This window comes from Rhynchophorus ferrugineus, unplaced genomic scaffold (assembly GCF_030347505.1).
Source record: "Rhynchophorus ferrugineus isolate W39M unplaced genomic scaffold, kcgeb_rfMv2 rfM4, whole genome shotgun sequence".
NCBI classification, from domain to species: Eukaryota; Metazoa; Arthropoda; class Insecta; order Coleoptera; family Curculionidae; genus Rhynchophorus; species Rhynchophorus ferrugineus.
Genome location: NW_027472583.1, coordinates 11,519,279 through 11,539,734, shown reverse-complemented (window position 1 = coordinate 11,539,734; position 20,456 = coordinate 11,519,279). Strand labels below are relative to the sequence as shown.

Below are 20,456 nucleotides of genomic sequence, written 5' to 3'. Positions count from 1 at the left end.
AGCTTCGATTGATTATTTATTAGCTTGTCTGTTATGTTGTCAACGGTAAATAAAAATAAGAATATAAAGTCGAGGAGAGAATAGTTCATTTTTACTTTTACTGAAGCATTTAGACATGTTAATTAGAATAATTTTCATCTTAGAATATTTTTTTTTACTCTTTGTGATTCCACAATTTGCCCTATAGGCAATAAGTATTTCTTATGTCTATATTATATTTACATGGCATGCAGAAAATCACTTCATTAAGCGATCTTATTCTAAAGTCTACATATGTCCAGTAATCAGATCAGGTGGTGTTAAACGTTTTAGTCTAGCACTTCACTATCACGTCGCATATTTAGCTGATTAGCGAGTACATTGGGATGCACTGACACTCTTTTGAAGTGAAATTTATTTACTTTATTTGAAATATAGTACGGAGCATCAACAGTGGCACCCAACACTTTATTTTGAAACCATTGAATGATGGATATATTAGATTTGCTAGCGGTACCCCATAGTTGGATTCCATATGACCAAATAGGCTTGTAGTATAGACTCATAGAGCAACGCCTTGTTATCTAAGAATAATGAGAAAAAATGTATGTATCATAATATACAAATCCTATTTAACATTAGCATAATAAATTCGTTAAAAAATATCAAAAAATGATGTTTAAACAAAATGTATAAACTTAAATGGGAATATACAGAACGTTTTAATCTTCATTGAAGAATAATAAAAATGTTTTCATTTCTACAGCGATATTTAATATAAAAGTAGATATAAAATTGCCCTTTCTAGTTTTTCTCTCATCCACCAAAACAAACAATACTTAATTATTATGATCAGTATAGATTACATACACATGGTTTTGGATCATTTTGCACTTTGTTCTTCTCTGCCTGAAGCTGAAGATACACATTCGTCTCGTTTAAAAGAATCTGTGGAAGAACATACGTTATAATTTTCAGATTTCGAATCTTTCAATTTACTTTATTTGAAAACATATTACTACTTCTGCTGATCCCAATATTGAACACATATATGGTCGTATTTTCTTTTACTTTAGGTTGTGGTAAAAGATGTACATGAAGTATAATAAAGGACTTTTTAAAATTCCAGTTAGGAATAGCGTCTTGATTAAGCAACGCTTTTCTGTATTTGGATGTATAATCATCCTCTCTGAAATGCAAAGAACAAACCCGAAATTCATAACAGATTATATCATACAAAAGTTCAAACCAAAAGCAATAAATCTGTGAGTTCTTTTTGCTTTTATATCTCTGAACTTCGCCTTTTGAACAATCCAGTAGCTTTAGTTCTTGTATATTTTTAAACTTTGTATACCTGCAAAGTTGAAGTAAATGATCATTTGCTCTGCTGCTGAACTAGTCTTTTAAAATCTGAATTTTAAATTAAAACCTTTCAATTGATACTGACTATAATACAAATATTTATATAATTCTCAAATATCACTTGATCTTTAAACATTCAATTACTTAAACACGTTCATAATAAAGTTTTTTCAAGGACCTGGATTAATATTGATAGAAAATGAGCGTAAAGAAGGATTAATTGAAATACATTAAACCATCTTTCAGATTTTGGAATCCAACTGTTAAATGGTACTATCAAAAGTACGAGGAATTGATCATTTGAAAAGCGTACATAAAGGTTTTGTCAGCATTCTTTTTGTAGCTCATGTTTATTGTTACATATTGAATTTATTTCGTCAAAAATACACGCACTATCAACTAAAATTAGCACCACTAAAGGCAAGCAAATCGTAAAAAATTGACAAGTCTGTGACACTCTTGAAGTTTATATTATGAAAACGGAACATTTTATGTTTTATTGGTCAGTTTCCATCCTGTCATATATTACATTTATGACAAAATTTATACTGAATAAGCAATGGTTTTCTGAAGTAGCTGAATTTGTCTAAATGAAACACTGGTTGAGTTACATTTTTGCCATGGTTAATATGGCAAGAGCATATTTTATAGTGTTATTTTGATTACAGCTGTCAAATTTAATTTTATTTACATTTTTTAACATTTAATTTTATATGAGAGATGAGTCTTTATGATTTCGTATGTTTCTACTAAGGCATCTGCATGTATAGATGTTTATGTTAAGTTATTCACTGAAAAAAATGCGTCCAAAATATCCTCAGGATTATAAGTTTAGGGTAAATTAGATGGCTCGGTGAGTGGAGGTAAAACGAAATGAAACAGTGGTGAAACATTATGTGACCGTTATTTATTGAAGTAATATACAAATGTGGAAAATACAAAATAGATAAAACGGATGGCAGCGGTGTTACCTGAAGACGAGGCTTGGGCAGTCGATGGTGGCACGTCTAAACCAAACGATGTTCGGGTACTGAATGATCGAAATACCCTTCAATAACATCCCAGATAAACGTCTCGGGGTTGCTAGCTTTTCGTTATCGGGTTCTAGTTGGCGCTGCTGGCACTCCGCCCGTGTTCAACATCTGGGATTATATTTCTAGTTATTTTGTAGACCGTTATTCTACTATATAAAATTCGACATGCCTCAAAGTCGCTACATAAGTATTAAAAATAGTGGTATCGCTTGAATTATCGAGAACCAAGGTCTCACATTTTGCTAACTGGTGAACACAAAAAAAGAAACAACCGTACCACGAATGGATATATCGTATAACTCGAACCTAATCTAATCGGCACACAGAACATTCTAATTGACTCCGAACATATTTTCGAAAATCGAGCCGAAATTTATCGCGCCCGGTCTCTCTTACATAATGGACCCTCAGAATTGACTGATACCGATTCCTAAATGAATTGGTCTTTCATGTCGTTTTTTTTTGGTTCCTCTCTCTATATCTGGTTCGGATTTTTTTTCGAGGCTATAAAAACTATAAACGTCTCCATTTAGTTTTACGATATGGCGCGAACCGGGGACCATGACGACCGTACGCGTCATTTTCATCTCCAGAGCTGCGACGAAACGGCATTCATATTCTTCTTATTATTTTTTTTTTGGTAAGTGGAACGTTCGAATTATGGTTGTTACTCGTTCGATCACGGAAACGTTTTCGTGTCTTGATGATTGTGACATGTAGATCGAAACGTTGGCTGAGATTCTAAGGCCATCGTCAATGACTAGACATTAATTGACGACCTTAAGTTATTTTATTTATTCATTGATATATTATTACTAATTGGCAACCAATTTAAAATGCTTTTTAATAACCACCTAAAACTAAATGAATCTTCAAAAAGAGCCTCAGTTGGTCTCTATTGTTGTACTAACTAATTAACTATACACTATATTACATAAGATCGCAGGGCTTTAATCTCTTTTAACAGGTCAATTGAAAAGTCCCCGGCCTGACACATAGATGGTGTTACTAGAATTAAATCCATATGTTTTTTAGTTAGCCCTAACCCTCAAAAGATGCGTGTATAAATATGATAGCTGTCAGATCATTAGTTTGTGAATTATAGCATTTTGAGTGAAGCAACTTTGGTTATTGTGAAAAAATGAATAAAAAGGAATTTCGCGTGTTGATAAAATATTGCTTTTTGAAGGGAAAAAATACAGTTGAAGCAAAAACTTGGCTTGATGTCGGGTTTCCGAACACTGCCCCAGAAACCATCAAGGATTAGTATGCTAAGTTTAGACGTGATGAAAGGAGCACTGAAGACAGTGAACGCAGTGGACGCCCAAAAGAGGTTGTTACCGATGAAAACATTAAAAAATCCACAAAATGAATTTTGAATGTCCGTAAATTGGAACTGAACGAAATAGCAGACACTCCAAAAATATCAACTGAACGTGTACATCATATCATTCACGAAAATTTGGGTATGAGAAAGCTCTGTGCAAAGTGGGTACCGCGCGAGCTCACTTTTGACCAAAAACAACGACGAGTTGATGATTCGGAACAGTGTTTGAAGATGATCAAGCATAATAAACCCGATTTTTTGCGTCGATATGTAACAATGGATGAAATATGGCTCCATCATTTCACTCCGAAGTTCAATCGACAGTTATCCAACTGGACTGCACACGATGAACCCGCTCCAAAACGTAGGAAAACGCAACAGTCGGCTGGCAAGGTTATGGCGTCAGCATTTTGGGATTCGCATGGGATAATTTTCATTGACTACCTTGAAGAAGGAAGGACCATCAACAGCGACTATTACATAGCGTTATTGAACCATTTGAATCGCCGAAAAACTGCCGCATTTGAAGAAAAAAAGTTGCTTCACGAATTTAATGCACCGTATCACAAGTCAGTGAAAACGATGGCAAAAATCCATTAATTGAGCTTCGAGTTGCTTCTTCATCCACCGTATTCTCCTGAGAAGAAATTTTCTTCGAGTGAAGAGGTAATCGCCGAAACTGAGGCCTATTTTGAAGCAAAGGACAAATCGTACTACAAAAATGGTATATAAAAGTTGGAGAGTCGCTATAATCAGTGTCACCCTTGAAGGGAATTGTGTTGAATAAAGAAAACTAATTTTGACAAAAAAATGTGTTTTACCATGTTAGGCCGGGCATTTTTCAATTGACCTGTTAGTAGTACTAAAATATGTTCCAGGTATTTGAAGGATTCGAAATTATATAAAATAAATTTGTCGTCACACTGTACTACCAAAACTACTTGAATTTTACTAAGAAAAACAACAATATTTTACCCAAATCCGATACAAACACAATGTACGATTATTCTTCTCGGGCCGGTACAGACCTGTACTATTGTCGAGTCCCAGGGGGCGCTAATGGCGGCATACGGGCCACCATTAACGCGTAATTCGTGATTCCGAAACGATCCCGCTGTTTCCCCCCCGCCCGCGCTGCTAATTAAAGTTGGAAATCAATGCAGGATTTCTGGTCGTGGGCGGGGGAGGATCCGGGAGATCCGCTCTCCCCTATCTAATTATACCGCGGAAAAAACAGTCGTAATTAGGAGAGACGGACAGGATTTTCTTGTTTATGATCGGCGTCGGCGGCGCCAAAACGACAGCTTATTTTAGCGCGAAGATTACCGATAATTTATTCGATCGTCATTGTTTTTATGGCCAATCAAAGGACCGTAAACGTAATAAAACTTACAAAAATATTTCACGATCAATTAAAAACCTTTAATGACGGAAAATCTTCCGTAATTTTTATATTTCATAAAAGTACACGATAAAATTATAAAATATATATCTTCCCATTCCTTCAAACTGCTAAAATGTCTCGATTAAATTTGTTACATCAAAATAAGTTACAGAAATTGGAGCACCAAGAAAGATAATTATAAAACTTGCCAACTTGATTAAAACACATCCCAGATGTTTGTAAAATGGTTGAAGTTATTTCGAATGAAGTATAATCTTATTGATCCTTGATTGATTGGTCACTGCTACCTGTAATATCAAAAAGTATTTGAAAAACTCCTGTTAAGAAGATTAAGCAATCGTAGATAGAATAAAATCTAATACCTGCACTTCAGTTGGGTTTTATAAACAAACATTCAACAATTAACCAGGTACATAGAGTAGCAGACATTATTGAAAAAAACTTACAAAGAGAATATAGTTTGCCTCGCATAAAGGACTCATTTGTAAACTCCATAAACTGTTACCAAACCTGAGCTTTTAAACTTATACATTTCAGCCAGGACGTTTAGAGTTAGCCAAGAAGCTCGCTCAATAATTGTAAGTATTGACTGCTTAATTAGCATATTGGCTCGTATAACCCTGACGAAAATTTCCATTTGTGATATATCACAAATACACAATAGAGCCCAGTGGTCTTTAATATCCCCCTGTTTAACTGTAAATATTCTGCTTGAGATATAGTTTAAAAGAGTTTAAAATTTCAGTACGTTGCATCTAATTGGTCAACTAATCTAAAAAACACACATATTATTAGAATCCTCAGCCAGGATGTTTAGAATTAACCAAGAAGCTTGCCAATAGTGAAAGAAGGAAAAATAAGTGTGTTTAGAGCGCCATTATTTACCTACTCTATATCTGTAATATACCACAATTAGAAAATATTGCTATGGCTTCATTTACTGATGACACTGACATAATCGCTATTAGAGACAGTAGCGAAGAGGCAACAAGAAAGCTGCAACACGCAAGTGATAATATAAATTAGCTGACTTTTTTATTTTTATGCCATAGAGAAAAATTAATTAATCAATGTAACTTAATAAAATATGTATTATTCTTAGATAATACGTTGAACTCCTATATCTCAACCAGGTACGGTACCACTTACAATTAAACAAGAAGAAGCGAAGAACCACTCAGACAACTACAACACGCAAGTAATAACATAAATGAGTGGACCCAGACATGAAGAATAAAAGTTGAAAGATTTAGATCAGTATATATTGAATTCACTTAGCACCAAACTATTGATATACTAATAAATATGAATAACACTTTTATATTATAGAGCAACAATGCTTAGAATAAAACTTGATGCAATACTTCGTTGGAAGGAACACTCAAAAAGGAAAAATTAAAACACCAAAAATGTATTGACTTGAAGGAAAATGTACATTATCCGTACATAATAAGTTGCTGCGCTACAAGCAAATACTAAAACCTATATCGGCCTATGAAATTCAGTTAGTGGAATGTTCAGTATTATCAATATAATACAAGTATTTCATAATAAAGTCCTGAAAAGTGTTATGGATTCACCAAGATACTATGGGAACAATCAATTACACCAAGACCTTTGGATTTCAACTGTCATAGAGCAAATTAAGAGATTCGCAACATGCGGAAAGACACCGCTCCCATGTCAACACTCTAAGTGCTGCAACTATTGGATAACACTGAACTATCTCCCAAATTCAAAAGAACCAAAGCGTATGATCTTATGCACTTGTGTAGTGAAGTGTACTAAATGTTAAAAACTGAAAAACTGTAAAAATTTACTAACTTTAATTTTATTAGAGATTTCGTAAGAACCAATGCTTCCTAGTTTGAATACACTGTAAAGACCAATTGTTGGTCAATACGTTAACACTACTGAAGAAATACTACTGTTGCAACATATGCTGAAGATACAGCGGTTATATCATCACACGAGGATAACAATATCAGCCACAAGAAACCTCCAACTTCATCTTAACAAAGTCGAATTGTAGAAAAAACGTGGCGTATCAAAGCAATTGAGACAAAATCTATCCATATGACATTCACCCTCTGTAGAAGAACATGTCCCTCAGTAAAATTGAATAATCATGAACTTCCGCAAGTGGACAACGTTAAATATTTTGGGAATGTATTTTGATCGACGTTTGGCACGGAAAAAACATATAGTGAAAAAACGTTTGGACTTAAATTAAACCAAATGTATTGGCTGAAATAAATCTAATAAATCTAAATTATCATTAGGTAACAAAGTTTTGCTGTATAAGTCAATACTTAGGCCCATTTGGACCTATGGTATTGAAAAGTGGGGTACTACTAACAAATCTAACATAGATATACTGTAGAGGTTCCAGAATAGTGTATTACGTGTCCAACAAACTGATCCAACGCGATATCCCCCTAGAACCCATAACGAATGTGGTTCGATGTTCTAATGCGAAGTACTGTGAAAGACTGTTAGTGCATCCCAATGCACTCACCAAACAGTTAAATGTGCGCGATAACAGTGAAGTGCGTAGGCTCAAACGCAAAACTACCATACAAACTGATTAATAGACGCAGAGTGATCTCTAGAATAAGAATCTAGAATAGAATACGTAAAGATATACTTTAAAATAAGTTAGAATAGCATCTAGAATAAGATTTAGATTATAAATTGTACAGCAGACCACTTACTGAAGTGATGCTTCTATATGTTAGGATAGTTATATTATATAATGGAAATCATATAATAATACTTATTGCTCACGGGCAGATTATTGACGTTCTAAGAGGTTAATAAAAAATACATTAATAAACGTTTAAAAAACTCATCAAAATACCTATAACTAAATTAAATATTGTTCACCTAAACATTTCGATATCCATCTTCTTACGTATATATCGCAAACAAAAGGTCTCGCCTATGAATAAATCCGAACCAACCTCTTCGCTCAGGTCGACATCGCCATGCCCGAGAATAAAGGCGGGAAAAATTCGCAAATTACCCATCGATACGCGCGTTCCTGCAGCATTAATTGGCCCCGAACCCATAATATCTAGATCTCCGTGGAAAAAAGAAACGAAACAAAACAGGCACTTTGTTTCGCATTGAAATGTCAAAGGTAGGCGTTTGTTTTCCACGGCTATCTAGATGTTTTCGATCGCGATTTTAATTAGATCGAAAGGCCGACGCGAGTGTGATTTAGAGTCGACTAGTTTCTGTTCTCTCCGCCGTGTCGTTTTTGTTTTCTTGCTCTCGATACACGTCCAGTGTGCTATTATTATTTGTTTCGTTCTTTTGGGAAAGTATCAATTTCGCGTGGTGTAATCGGCGAACTGACGACGGGTCCCGGTATAAAACGAGAGATGGGACCGATCCCGATACGCGGGCACCATCGTCCGACATGTAAAAATATGGAAATCGCAAAGGGTCGCATTTTACATCCGCACATTTAAATTGCAAAAAGGGCCCCACTATCTCGCGGCCGGATCTCCATCCGCGACCGATCCATCCAAGGAGGCCGCCGCCACCGGGACGTCGGCCATCTTGCACACGGCGGCCGTTCTCTTTGTTGGCTGATGACCCAGGCAGCGCAACCTCGCTACAAACCTGATTTGGTTTTCTGTGATTATCGTTTCGCGTCTTTTTTTTTTACTACTCCGTAGTCGTTGTCGTCTCCCAATACTCCGCCGTCTGTGTTCTCTACTTATTCATCTTCCCTCTTTGGCGCTCTTCGTTTTCTACTACCATATGGTTAAGTATCTTCAATACCTTTTGTGTGTAAAGTATATAGTAATTTTTAATATAACTAAAATAATATGCTTAATATGGGTAAATATACTGACACTGTGCTACTGTTATGACACTAGTCATAGCAGCATGCCTACATTCGACTGGGTTTATATCCTATAACTGTTAATATACAGTAAAATCAAGTCTTCTCAGAACTCCACAAAATATAGAAAACTGTCAAACGAATTTTAAATGGCAAAAATTAAAAAAAATGCACCTCTAAATGTAAATATAATGTGTATAATGTTACCTACAAGGAGTATATGATATAGAAATAGTTTCATAAATAAATATTCCAATATATTATAAATAGCGATATATGGTGGATCACTTTGCCAAAAGTCTGCAAAATTATTCAAAATATACAAAACACATGTTTGTTTAGTACAAAAATTGTAACACAAAAATAAAAAATACATTGCAGTATGAAAATATTACAATGAAATGTTAGTACTTCCGTAAAATGTGTTATATTTAAGACCAAAACAATGTACTATAAGAAAGAAATGTACTATAAGACAAGAAATACATTTTTACAAAAAAAATTGCATGTATTTTCATATAAAATGTTATTGTAGAAATAGATTTTTATCACATTTATGATTATATTAACGGGCTAATGAGAATAACGTTTCATATATCTGTTTTGGAAATGTTTGATTCAGCTACAAAGTTGAAATCCGTCAAAAATTAATAACATTAATAACAGTGAAATTTTGATTCTTATAAAAGACGAAAATCTACGTCGAATTTTTAGTTCGTCTGTCAAAGAATAGGTGGTAATCCACGAACGTATTGAACAACTTGGTGTCGAATTTGCAAATTTGCCACCAATGGGCTATTCTTAGCGCCCCCTACTGACCTTTACATACAGTTCCTAAGAAGTTTAAATATGTTAATAATCGGGTTGATAATGCCCATGAACTCAATTAAAATACCAAAGCGTTTTGTAATTTATAATATACAAACATTGAAGTATTCGGTATACTGTACTCAGTAGTACTGGATGCTCATTTTCTCCATGTACATTATAAAGTTTTTTAAATTTTTATAAGACAATGTATTTTTGCTCCAAATTTGCTACTCTCTAAAATTTACCGCCCAAGGCTTCACCCCACTCAGCCTACTGGTAAATCATCCAGTGTGTATCAAAATAAAAAAAATAACGTGACAATTAATTTACTAATTTATTTGTTTTGTTTCAGGTTCACGAACTATGTGACAATTTCTGTCATAGGTATATAAGTTGTCTAAAAGGTAAAATGCCAATAGACCTAGTGATAGACGAGCGGGATAGCGGGAAACCTCCCGAACTCACAGGATCCACGAATGGGGATGGGGGAACGCGAAGTACGGCCGATTCCACGTCGCACACAGATGGCGCTAGTACGCCAGATGTCGTAAGTACACTTTGAGATTACTTTCACGCTTTTCGTTTTCATTACTCACACATTCTCACGTCACCACGATACCGCAATATCTCGAGCGAATCGCCTCGGTACTCGGAAGGTACTCCCCCGCGGAGCTAACAAGAACTTCATTAAAAAAAAAACGCCCCAAAAAAAAAGAACGACGTTCGAACCTCGTTCAGGTAAAAATAGAACAACAATAACAACAAAGGAGACCGAGAGACGATCCGAAAAAACATACACACATACACACAGGCTGCGAGAAGAAAACAAAAGAACGTCGGCGTCGCTTTTGTTTATTTGCGCGTCGATTGAAGGCAACCCGCCCGATGACCGCAAAGCTTTCAAGGCGAGGGTGTAACTGAATCCCCCTCCGATGCGTCAGTCTAAATTGACACCAATTACCAGCAAACCTCCCTGCGTCTAAGCTCCCCCAAGCTTTTTGCAAACAGCATCACGAAAATGAGCTAATACACTCAGCGAGCTGGTCCCCCCTCCTCCGCCGAGTCCCGCGGGCCTCCGCGAGGCGCTGCTCCCTCCGCCACAGGCCCGGGTTACGTACGTACGGCTGGAGATCGGGGATTTATCCCAGATGGAACCGGGGGCTGTCGAATGAGACGATTAAGGACAGGATTTTGACCGGATGCCGTTCGGGCTCGATAATTCCTGCTTTATTCATATTTATCGCGCTCGCAGGAAATTGATTTGATGTTGGATCGCTTCTTATTATTCTTTTCTATGTAATTGAAAAAAGCGCCTCGAATTCCTTGTCGTTTTTTAATATATTCTTCAGAATATTTACTTAAAAAGTACTACACTAGCATTATTGTTTTATTTTCATTAACTTTATGAATACCACTTGTCATTACTCTTTTTTGTAGAATAAAATTTTAGGTACTGTTTATGCAGATTTAGCATACCTTTGCAGTTATCAGAACTTCATTTCATCAGATACGACAATTCGTTGAATTTAATATGTGATATCCAAATAATTATTGAGGTTTTATTTTATTATGTTGGATTGTCTCCTTTCAACATTTTCTTAGGGCTAACACATACAATCACACAGTAATATATTACAAAACCGATAACAATAAATTGGGATAATTGAAATCTCACAAGTGGCTACCTCTTCCAACTTTTCGTTACTTTTAAAGGCTATAAATCATTAGTCTTAATTTCTAATTTTGTTTGCTATTTTCATAGCATTCGACAGATTTTCAAACATAATTAAGTGTTTCCTTCACTCCGTGAAAAAAATCACTAAATTTAAGTTATAAAAAACGAATATGACTTCGAAAAAAATGTATTGGCTCCTTTATTTAGGTTTTGTGATAGTTACAATAGATTGGTTTTTCGGTTTAAAGAAGGTGGAATATGTTAGCGGTATATTAACAATATTTAAAGTGTCAACTAAAAAACACTTACTACGTGATTATTTTTAGGAATTAGTGTCATGAGATTGTTGGCTTGTGGTTTTACTTTTATAAGAAATCTTAACCTTGTAAAATATCACTCAATAGTCATAAATATCACTCCCTTTCACTTCAAAGGAATTTAGGAAATACATACTGATGTATCTTGGTTGTGTACTGATGCAAGTACTACAGAAGAATAGTGAAAAATTAAGATTTCACTAAACATATCTAATGGAAGGTGTAAGAAAATATTTCACTATTAAAATATAAACTATTAAAATTGTTGGTTGAATTTGCATGTTTCTGTAACATGTTAATATAACAGGGTCAAATCGGTCCAAAAGGAGAGTTTCTGTACTAATTACAACAATATTATAAAAATTCGCGATGTAGCGAAAACGATCTTTTTAAATATAGAAAATATAATCAAATTTTTAAGTATATAGGAAATAAGAACAGACAGTTGGATGAACTAAAACTAATCCATGCTTTTCATAGTGAATTTAGAATTAATCCAGGGTTATAGTTGCCTACATAATTTACAACATAAAAATTACACATTTTTAGGTAACGATAATATACAACAAATTATGTAATAACTTTGTACACCCAACAACACATTGTTGTATCGACATGATCTGGCCTTTATCGACGAACAAACCGTATTTCGACCACGACCGTCTGCTCAACGTCGAGGTATTCTCATTTTGATCGTCTTCCAGCGCCTCAGTCACTTGACTACATACCGCGCGTTTCGCTATTTTTATTTTACCGCCGCTAAACGCGACGCGTCGACCAAAAACGAAAAAAAAACGAGGAAAACTCCGAGACAATTTTACATATTTTACGTGTAGTACGCGAGGCAGTGCGAAGATTCCGTCACTACGTACACCGTTCGACGATATATTATTTCGGACCGAAATGTCGTTATGGTCGATCGCCGGGACGCGTGGGTGTCTCTGGCCACCACGCCACTGGATTCCGAGATGACGTTGTCGACGTTTTGGACGTGTTGATTTTTTTGTGACAGTCATAGAAGGCCGAGAACAGATTTATATCAACCGGCGAAATAGGATGTTTCGACGTTTCTTTCTGTCTTCGGAAAATATCACCATCGGACTTTGTATTATCTAATTGGCTTCATTTGCTACTTAAAATGTTTTTCAACATCAATAGATCGTCCATTTCAATATTTTAGCACGTTACTGATGTAAAACAATCCGGCGACAAAATGTTAAATTAATTGGTAACAATATTATTTTTCATAATTACATCTTACTTTCCATATTTACGGTCGCTATAAAACGAGTTATTTATAGCACAATAGTCGATATATATAGACATATTAGATGTTTTGGTATTTTGGTAGTCAAGAACATCCTGGAGAGGTAGAGTAGAATTTTCTGTATTATTATTATGCATATTATGACTGGCTATGAAAAGTGACTATTATCACAATCCCCTAGTGCAAAAATACATGAGTCAGTCCACGAGAGCTATCCACATCGATACTGTGCTTTTGTTGATATCAACAAGGTATAATGTATTACGAGCTGCTAAAATAGAATGAAACTGTTACTCAAGATGTTTACCAACCCAAAATGAACAGTTTGGACTATATATTATTACAAAAATACCAACAAAAATTGGAGGCAAAATAGTCAACGAACTCATCGTACTGGCTTGGCTGACACACAGTTCCGAAGTGCTGGAGAAATGTGAAAATGGATCGATGGTTGAAACATTCTTCATCATCATTCTTTCGACACTGTACCGGCATCTTGTCGGAGAAATACGAAGTTGTAGAAAATAATCGATGATATTTTGATTAGTGTACCAATTTTTCGCAATAAATGCCTTTTTCATATTAAAAAAAAGTATTAGACAATCATGCAAGTACCTAATACATTTTCATCATGTGGACTTAATAGCGTTGCTAAAAATCTGGATATGAACCTATTTTTTGTTTTAAGATATTTCCTCGGTAAGCTCCAATAAATGTCTTCAATAATTCAATTTGCATTATACTGTGAGATTTAGTACTAAAACTTTATGAAAAACATCGATTTGTATGAATGACCCTAAGAGCTTGGTAATTAAATTTACATGTTGACGTTATCGTATAACCGATTTCAATGTAATGAATACGTTGATGGTTATTTTTTGTTTCTCTCTTACTTCCATCCTTAATGATTCGATATGTATATATTTTCCTCTATAATGAAAAGAAGGAAAATAAAAAGGAAGCAAAAGAGTGTTGACTAATTGATATTGGTGTTGTCTGATCGTCGTGTAGCCTCGAAAATGTTTTAATTCAATAACCCACACATAGCGAAGCGGGCGGGTAGCAGCTGCCTGTACCGTCTCCACGGCCATAAATTCAGCAAATCCACCTGTTTGCAGGAGGGAAGCTCCGCCGTCGATTACGACCCATCGCCGTCTCCTGTATTAGGCCATTCCTCGAAGAAGTGGGGGAAGGAACGGTCCCAGCATCTCCGCTTACAAGCCATTTGAAGTCGATAAAATGATAATGCGCCCCAGACCCCCGGCACTCGGCTAAGTGATTCCGGGTGAGGCGTCGTCGGCGGCGGCGTCGATGCAAATCGCGTCTATCCTGGCCGTCTCTACTGCCGAGACCCGAACACTAGCGGTATAAATACTCGGTTAATTATAAATACTTTTCAGACGCAATTATCCTCCACGATGTTACTGGGGAATTCGTCAGTCTCGTAAAGGTTTCACGCGAGTTCTGTCAGCTTTCTTCTTGCGAAAATAAACCGTCCTTTCATTACGGCATCGTAACATCCATCAGGTTGGACACAAATAACAAAAATGTTGACTTCCTTTCAAAAGATCTCACTTAGTTTTCATAGCATTCATTAGTTTCTTCATTTCTATAATATTTTTTTCAAATTTAGTAAAAAGTTTTGGTAAGCAAAAATGTCATCTAGTATCAGATGGATTAAAATTCTAACCTCAAGCACCAAATATTTAGAACATCCTGTAATCAGCAGACAAATGGATTTTGATACATATATATATATATATATATATATATATATACATTCTGATATTCTAAAGAAATAAAGAATAGAAATAAGACACAAAGCATTCTTTGCGAACAAAATATTGTTTGTAAAGTAAACATCTATTAAAATAGACAAATATAAGAATATTTAAAAGACTTAATCAGACCAACAGTGTTGTAGGAGGCAAAAACTAAGGCAGTGGCAAAATAAATCGATAAAAGCCTAAGAATGATATATTAGGACCAAATAAAACAGCAAATATAACAACATTAAAGGATAAATGATAGCAACAAAAAGAAAATTGAAAAACCTGCACTGAATCGCGGCTTCAAAGGTATGAAAGGAAGTCATATCTGCATCCAATACGACAGCAAAGCCAAATCTCTTTGCTTACAAGACCCATACCCTGTGTCTGGTGGAACCAAATTGAAGCCGTTTGTTATGAACTATTGAAACCTAAAGAAGCAATTTAAACTGTGCATTGGTTGATTTTAAGTGCAAAAAACGTCCACAATACGCTACAAGACATGATTAGATAATTTTGCAGCATAATAGCAAAATCAGTTGAAGAAGTGTTGAAACCACTTGGATGGGAAGTTTTATCATTTCATTCATTATCACATTTCATCCTGAAATGGAGACCTTACATTTTTGTATCGATGCAGATTGCAGAACGGCATTTCACTGGTTTAGAATATACACAAAGGCTCGATGAATAGTTTAGCTCAAATGCGAAACTGTTTTTTTTTTTTTGATATTGCATTCATAACATGCCTAACAAATGGTCTTTTGCTGCTGTCGCTTCTGGTTCGGGGTAGTGAAGTGTTTTACGGGCGACAAAGACTCTGGCTTACGACTGGGATTGTCGTAGTTGGTTTACTCCCGAGGTTTGTGGATGAGTAGGGATTTAATCAAGGTGTTGTCGTATCCTAAGGCGCCTATGGAGAAACTTACACTGAGTATGTCCGTGAGATTCTTCACAAACGGTATACCTGATTCGAGGTGAGTGTTGACGTTCCTCATAATCTATGGACCATTGAGCAGCGCGCGGACTTTTTTGGATTGGAACACTTAGAGTAGTTCAAGTTGTCTCTCAGAGACCTGTACCACACCTGTGCTCTGGCGCAGACTGGACGGACTAGCATTTTGTACAGAGTTGCTTTCTGGGCGATTGGGCGTTTACTTTTCCTGCAGAGGGGTGGAAATAGGCTGTACATATCATTGCCTTTGCAAATAGCGTGCTGTGTATTTGACCTGACCATTGGAATTTGCGGTCGAACTCGAGACCGAGGTATGATACTTTCTGGAGCCAGGGGATAGGAACTTTATCAATTTGGAGATGATAGGCGCGGAACTCTTTCTTGAGGTGGAACAGAATAGCACAGAGTTTTGCTCGGGTTTATCTACAGCGCGAATGTGTACCACGCAATCGCCTAGTTAAATTGAACTTGAAATCTGTCGCGAATAGCGTCCGGACTATAACCGATTGTGAAAATAAAACGATATCATCTGCATAAAATGATATGTGGGAATGTTTGTGGAGTGGGAAATCAGTCATATAGAGGTTGAATAGGGTTGCGGAAATCTGTTTACGATAGGAGATTGCGTCACCGATCCTCACTTGAAAGTACCTACCGTTCAAGTATGAATCTATCAGGGAGCTTAAGCCATTCTGTAGACCGAGCTGTTTTGCTTTGAATATTAGAATTGTTCGTTCGGGATTATGTGGTGTGCGTCTGTGAAGTTGTTTAACGCGTGTAATATCGCTTTTTCGGCAAGTTTGGAAAGTTAACTAATCAGGCTGATGGGCCTGTAGTCAGATGGATTGGAATTTCCTTCTTTTAGGAGCTTTAATATGCCTGAGAAATGAGCAAAATGTATAGGATGAAGTTGCCAGTACTAATGAATAAATACATTTTGCAACTATGCATTTTAAATAGCGTTTTCCTCGACGAAAAACGTGGAGAAGAATTACCGACACACCTAGATGTGTTTAGTATTATATTAGAATAGATGCCAAAGAATTCAAGTGGAATTACGGGAAAATGTTAAATAAAACGTGGGGTTCCATAAAGTTGGCCGAGCATCACCACAAAGTTATTACCCGTGGCCGACCATCGACTTCGTGAGTTACCGTGGTGTGAAAACTAATCGCCGTCCGAGATTTACGAGTGAAGGCACACGTGTTTTCGTTGTCGTCAAACGTCTATTAATCGTCACCATCCGGGAGGAACGAGAGGTTGTTCTCGTATCTTCGGCGCGGGATATTCGGCGAGAGCAGAAGGATTTCATTATCTCGCCCACATCTCCACAGACAATTGACACCCGCACTCTCAGACTTTGCGCCCGGGACCTCGTCGCGCGGACGGAAATTAAATAAATCGAACGAAATTGAATCAAGAAATTTCGGCCGAGGGGGACCGGCGAGAAGCCGCGTCGATTACGCGGCGAAACGGCTAATGACGTTTTTGTGCTGTGAACGCGATTTTACAACGTTTCTTCCGATTCACCGGTCGCGGCAGCTCCGGTCGTATCGTTACGTCATCGTTCCCCCTACGCCCCATCGCGCTCTTATCTCGAAACTCACTCCGCTCTCCTGCTCCTCTTCGACCCCGTCGCCGCTGCTGCATCCATTTGGTCTCATTGAAACTGCTACTCGTGATTAATGGTCCATTTTGATACGTTGTGATTTGTAACGGGTCATAACTCATCGATGCACGCGTCGACGTATCGCCGCTCTCCCCTAGTCGAAAATCGTCATAGTCGTTCGACGTACAGTTTAAAAAAGAAAAACTCGTGTAAGTCTCGCATCGAAAAGTTTGTCATTAATGATGCATATTTTCGGCTAGATAGATTAACTGAATCTATAATACATAACATATAATATAGCTTTGGAGTATCTGTATTATTAATTCATCTTCTATACTTATAAAAAGGAGTTGATGTTCGTTAGTCTCGCTAAAACTCGACAACGGCTCTACCGATTTGACAAATTTTGAAGTTCAAAGAAGGTTTACATGGCAAGAAAACAAGGAATAATTGCAAATAAAAGAGTAAAAATAAAAATTTTGTTTTTCCATACAACATATCACTATCACAAGTTATAGAAGATATAATGTATTAAACATTGAAGATAATTTCTCGACACTGACCGTTTAATAGGTTACCACGATTTATATTTCATACAAATGTAGTTATTTTTTAATAAGTCATGTCAAGTATGATATAGCTTTGTGCTAAGGATAGTTCCATGTTGTATTGTAATGCGGTCGAGTAACGTTTACCAAGAATAGAGTTGGAATATATAGTTTATGGTAAAGCATACTTTGTAAATGTATTTAACGTGTGTTATTATTTAGTCACAAGGGCATTTCGAACCCGAGAACTTTCTTTGACTGACTTAGGTCGTCGAAATCAATCAAATGCTAACTATCTGACGTATTAATCACACTGATGACCAACAGACATAAAGTGATAAATAGTCTTATTGGTACATCACAGTTGCGTTCAAGAGTGATTATAAATGAAGTTGATAACACTCCGCAGGATATAAAAAAGCGCACATCAAACACAACAACAGCGAGCACGACACAATGAAATTGAGCGACTCCGCAGAACCAGTGCTTGCATTCCACTGCGATCTGAAAGAGATTATGATTAAGATGATGATTATGAATAAATGAGTAACATTTGGAGATATAACAATCTATTCGATACTATACGGCATTAACTAAGAAGTAATTCTAACCACTTCTTGACCAACATTCAAAATTATAATAGCTGTTTCCAAATAAAGTCGTTTGACGCAACGCATATTATACAGGACAATTTAATCCATGCTAATGTGATCATTAAATGCAGATCCTTTTAAAATATAATAAGAAAGCAGAAGTTAAAGATATTGTATAAAGAAAAGCGTAACAATCGTTGCAATATATACTCTAAAACAAATAACATAAAAGGCAATTCATTGAATGAACAAGAGTTTAAGTTCACGGAGGAAAGGCGGGTATGTCAACCATGCTAAGAAACTAAGAAATTCATAAAAATAATAGTAACCTAAGTAGAAACCACGAAGAGTAGAACGAAATAATTTACAATAAGCATATATAAAACAGTATGACAAGAAGGCGTATGCATGGTATACATTGTATATTGATACAGGCTATCAACGTCGACCCGTCCTAATTGAAAAACCTGATATCCGAGAATATGCCAAGAAACAAAAGACTAAAACGTGGATAAGTAAAACACGGTCAAGTAGCTGGGACATATATTAAGATGTACTGAAGAGAAATTACTAATACAACAAGCTGGATAAATGAAAAAAGAAAAGCTACGATAGTTGTATCATTTAAAACATAATTTATTGGAATTTCTAAGATAAAATCAAGGTGTGTGATCTAATAGTTCAGTGGGATATTTAACAGGAGGAATAAATGTGAAGAAATTTTGAATTTATCTCTAATATAACACATCTGTATTTGTCAGTATGTCTGTATACATCTGTATAGTATTTTAGTATAATAGAGCTTCATATTGAGTTCAAAACAATCGAATAACGAAATTAAGTGATTAGTAAAGTAATAAAATAATTTAATATAATTCAAATATCGTAAATAAAAAACAGCATTACAAACTACAATGATTTGGACAGACTCTGGATTGTGTGTTTACACTTAAGGCATTCGGAGGTGTCGCTCCAATTTTACGATTTCAATTCCGAAGTTCCTCCTGAGAAATTATCTGGAGAATTTATATCCTGAGCAAAGTCAGACACGAGAACTTTCCGTGGAAATTAGAATTCGTCGATGGAAATTCCACAGCTTATCGCTGAAAATGGCTCTACCTGAACCATCGGGGAGCCATAGATCACGGAGGAAGCGCCGGCAAGACTCTGACGGGGATATGGGAGCGACGCCGCGAAAGCGTCGTCAGCTCGGGGGCGCCCAAAGTCGTACATCACCTCCTAGCAAAACGACAAATTAAATTTTCCTCTTTTACGTGATAAGACTGGACCAAAAACTGCATTTTTTATCAGGGTTTTCGTTCCCTTCCATCGATTTTTCTCTCTCTCTCTCTCTGTGTTTGTCTCTGTCTCTCTTTCGCTCCCTTCCGGACCTGGTGCACGCCGATGTCTACTGCAGATGGGGTGCGTCTTTTGCAGACGTCCTTTTTGTTCGGTCATCACCGACAGACTATGGGGTGGATGAGAATGTGTTCACTCTTTTTTCGTCGTTCTCTTTTTGGGTTAATGGATCGAATGGTTGTAAACTCCAATTAAGCAACAATGGACACGCGTAACGTCGAACGTTTGGTTCTGTTTTGCTATTCCGGGGTTGGTTTTATAGTGGGAAAGACAAACAATCTCGTCTTGCGTGGCTGGTATTTGCAGCTATTTATTCAGTTTGTGTTAAGATAGTAAAACACCGCTTTTCACACTTACTTTCTGCGTTTATTTTTAATTATAAACGATATTAATTGTTTTACCACAAAAAATCTCAACGTTACAAATAGTTGCAAAAAAATTGGATCACTAAGCTCTAGATAATCTTCGATGTAATTATTCATGTAATTTCTATAAACATATGTATTTTCCTGTTAGTCGCGTATTGATACACGATTGATTATATATATAATCGTTCTGATACTAATAACAAAGAACTACCAGAAAAATTTT

The 20,456-nt window shown here is 36.2% G+C and overlaps 1 protein-coding gene across 6 annotated transcripts in view; it reads left to right on the top strand.

Moving 5' to 3' along the window:
* The window catches only part of hth (Meis homeobox homothorax), a 273,708-nt gene that overhangs the window by 95,490 nt on the left and 157,762 nt on the right, over positions 1–20,456 (top strand). For all 6 annotated transcript variants that reach the window (XM_076402447.1, XM_076402445.1, XM_076402449.1 and 3 more), the window contains one exon: positions 10,126–10,320. In XM_076402447.1, the coding sequence (XP_076258562.1) occupies positions 10,126–10,320 (195 nt within the window). The remainder of the gene's footprint in view (positions 1–10,125; positions 10,321–20,456) is intronic.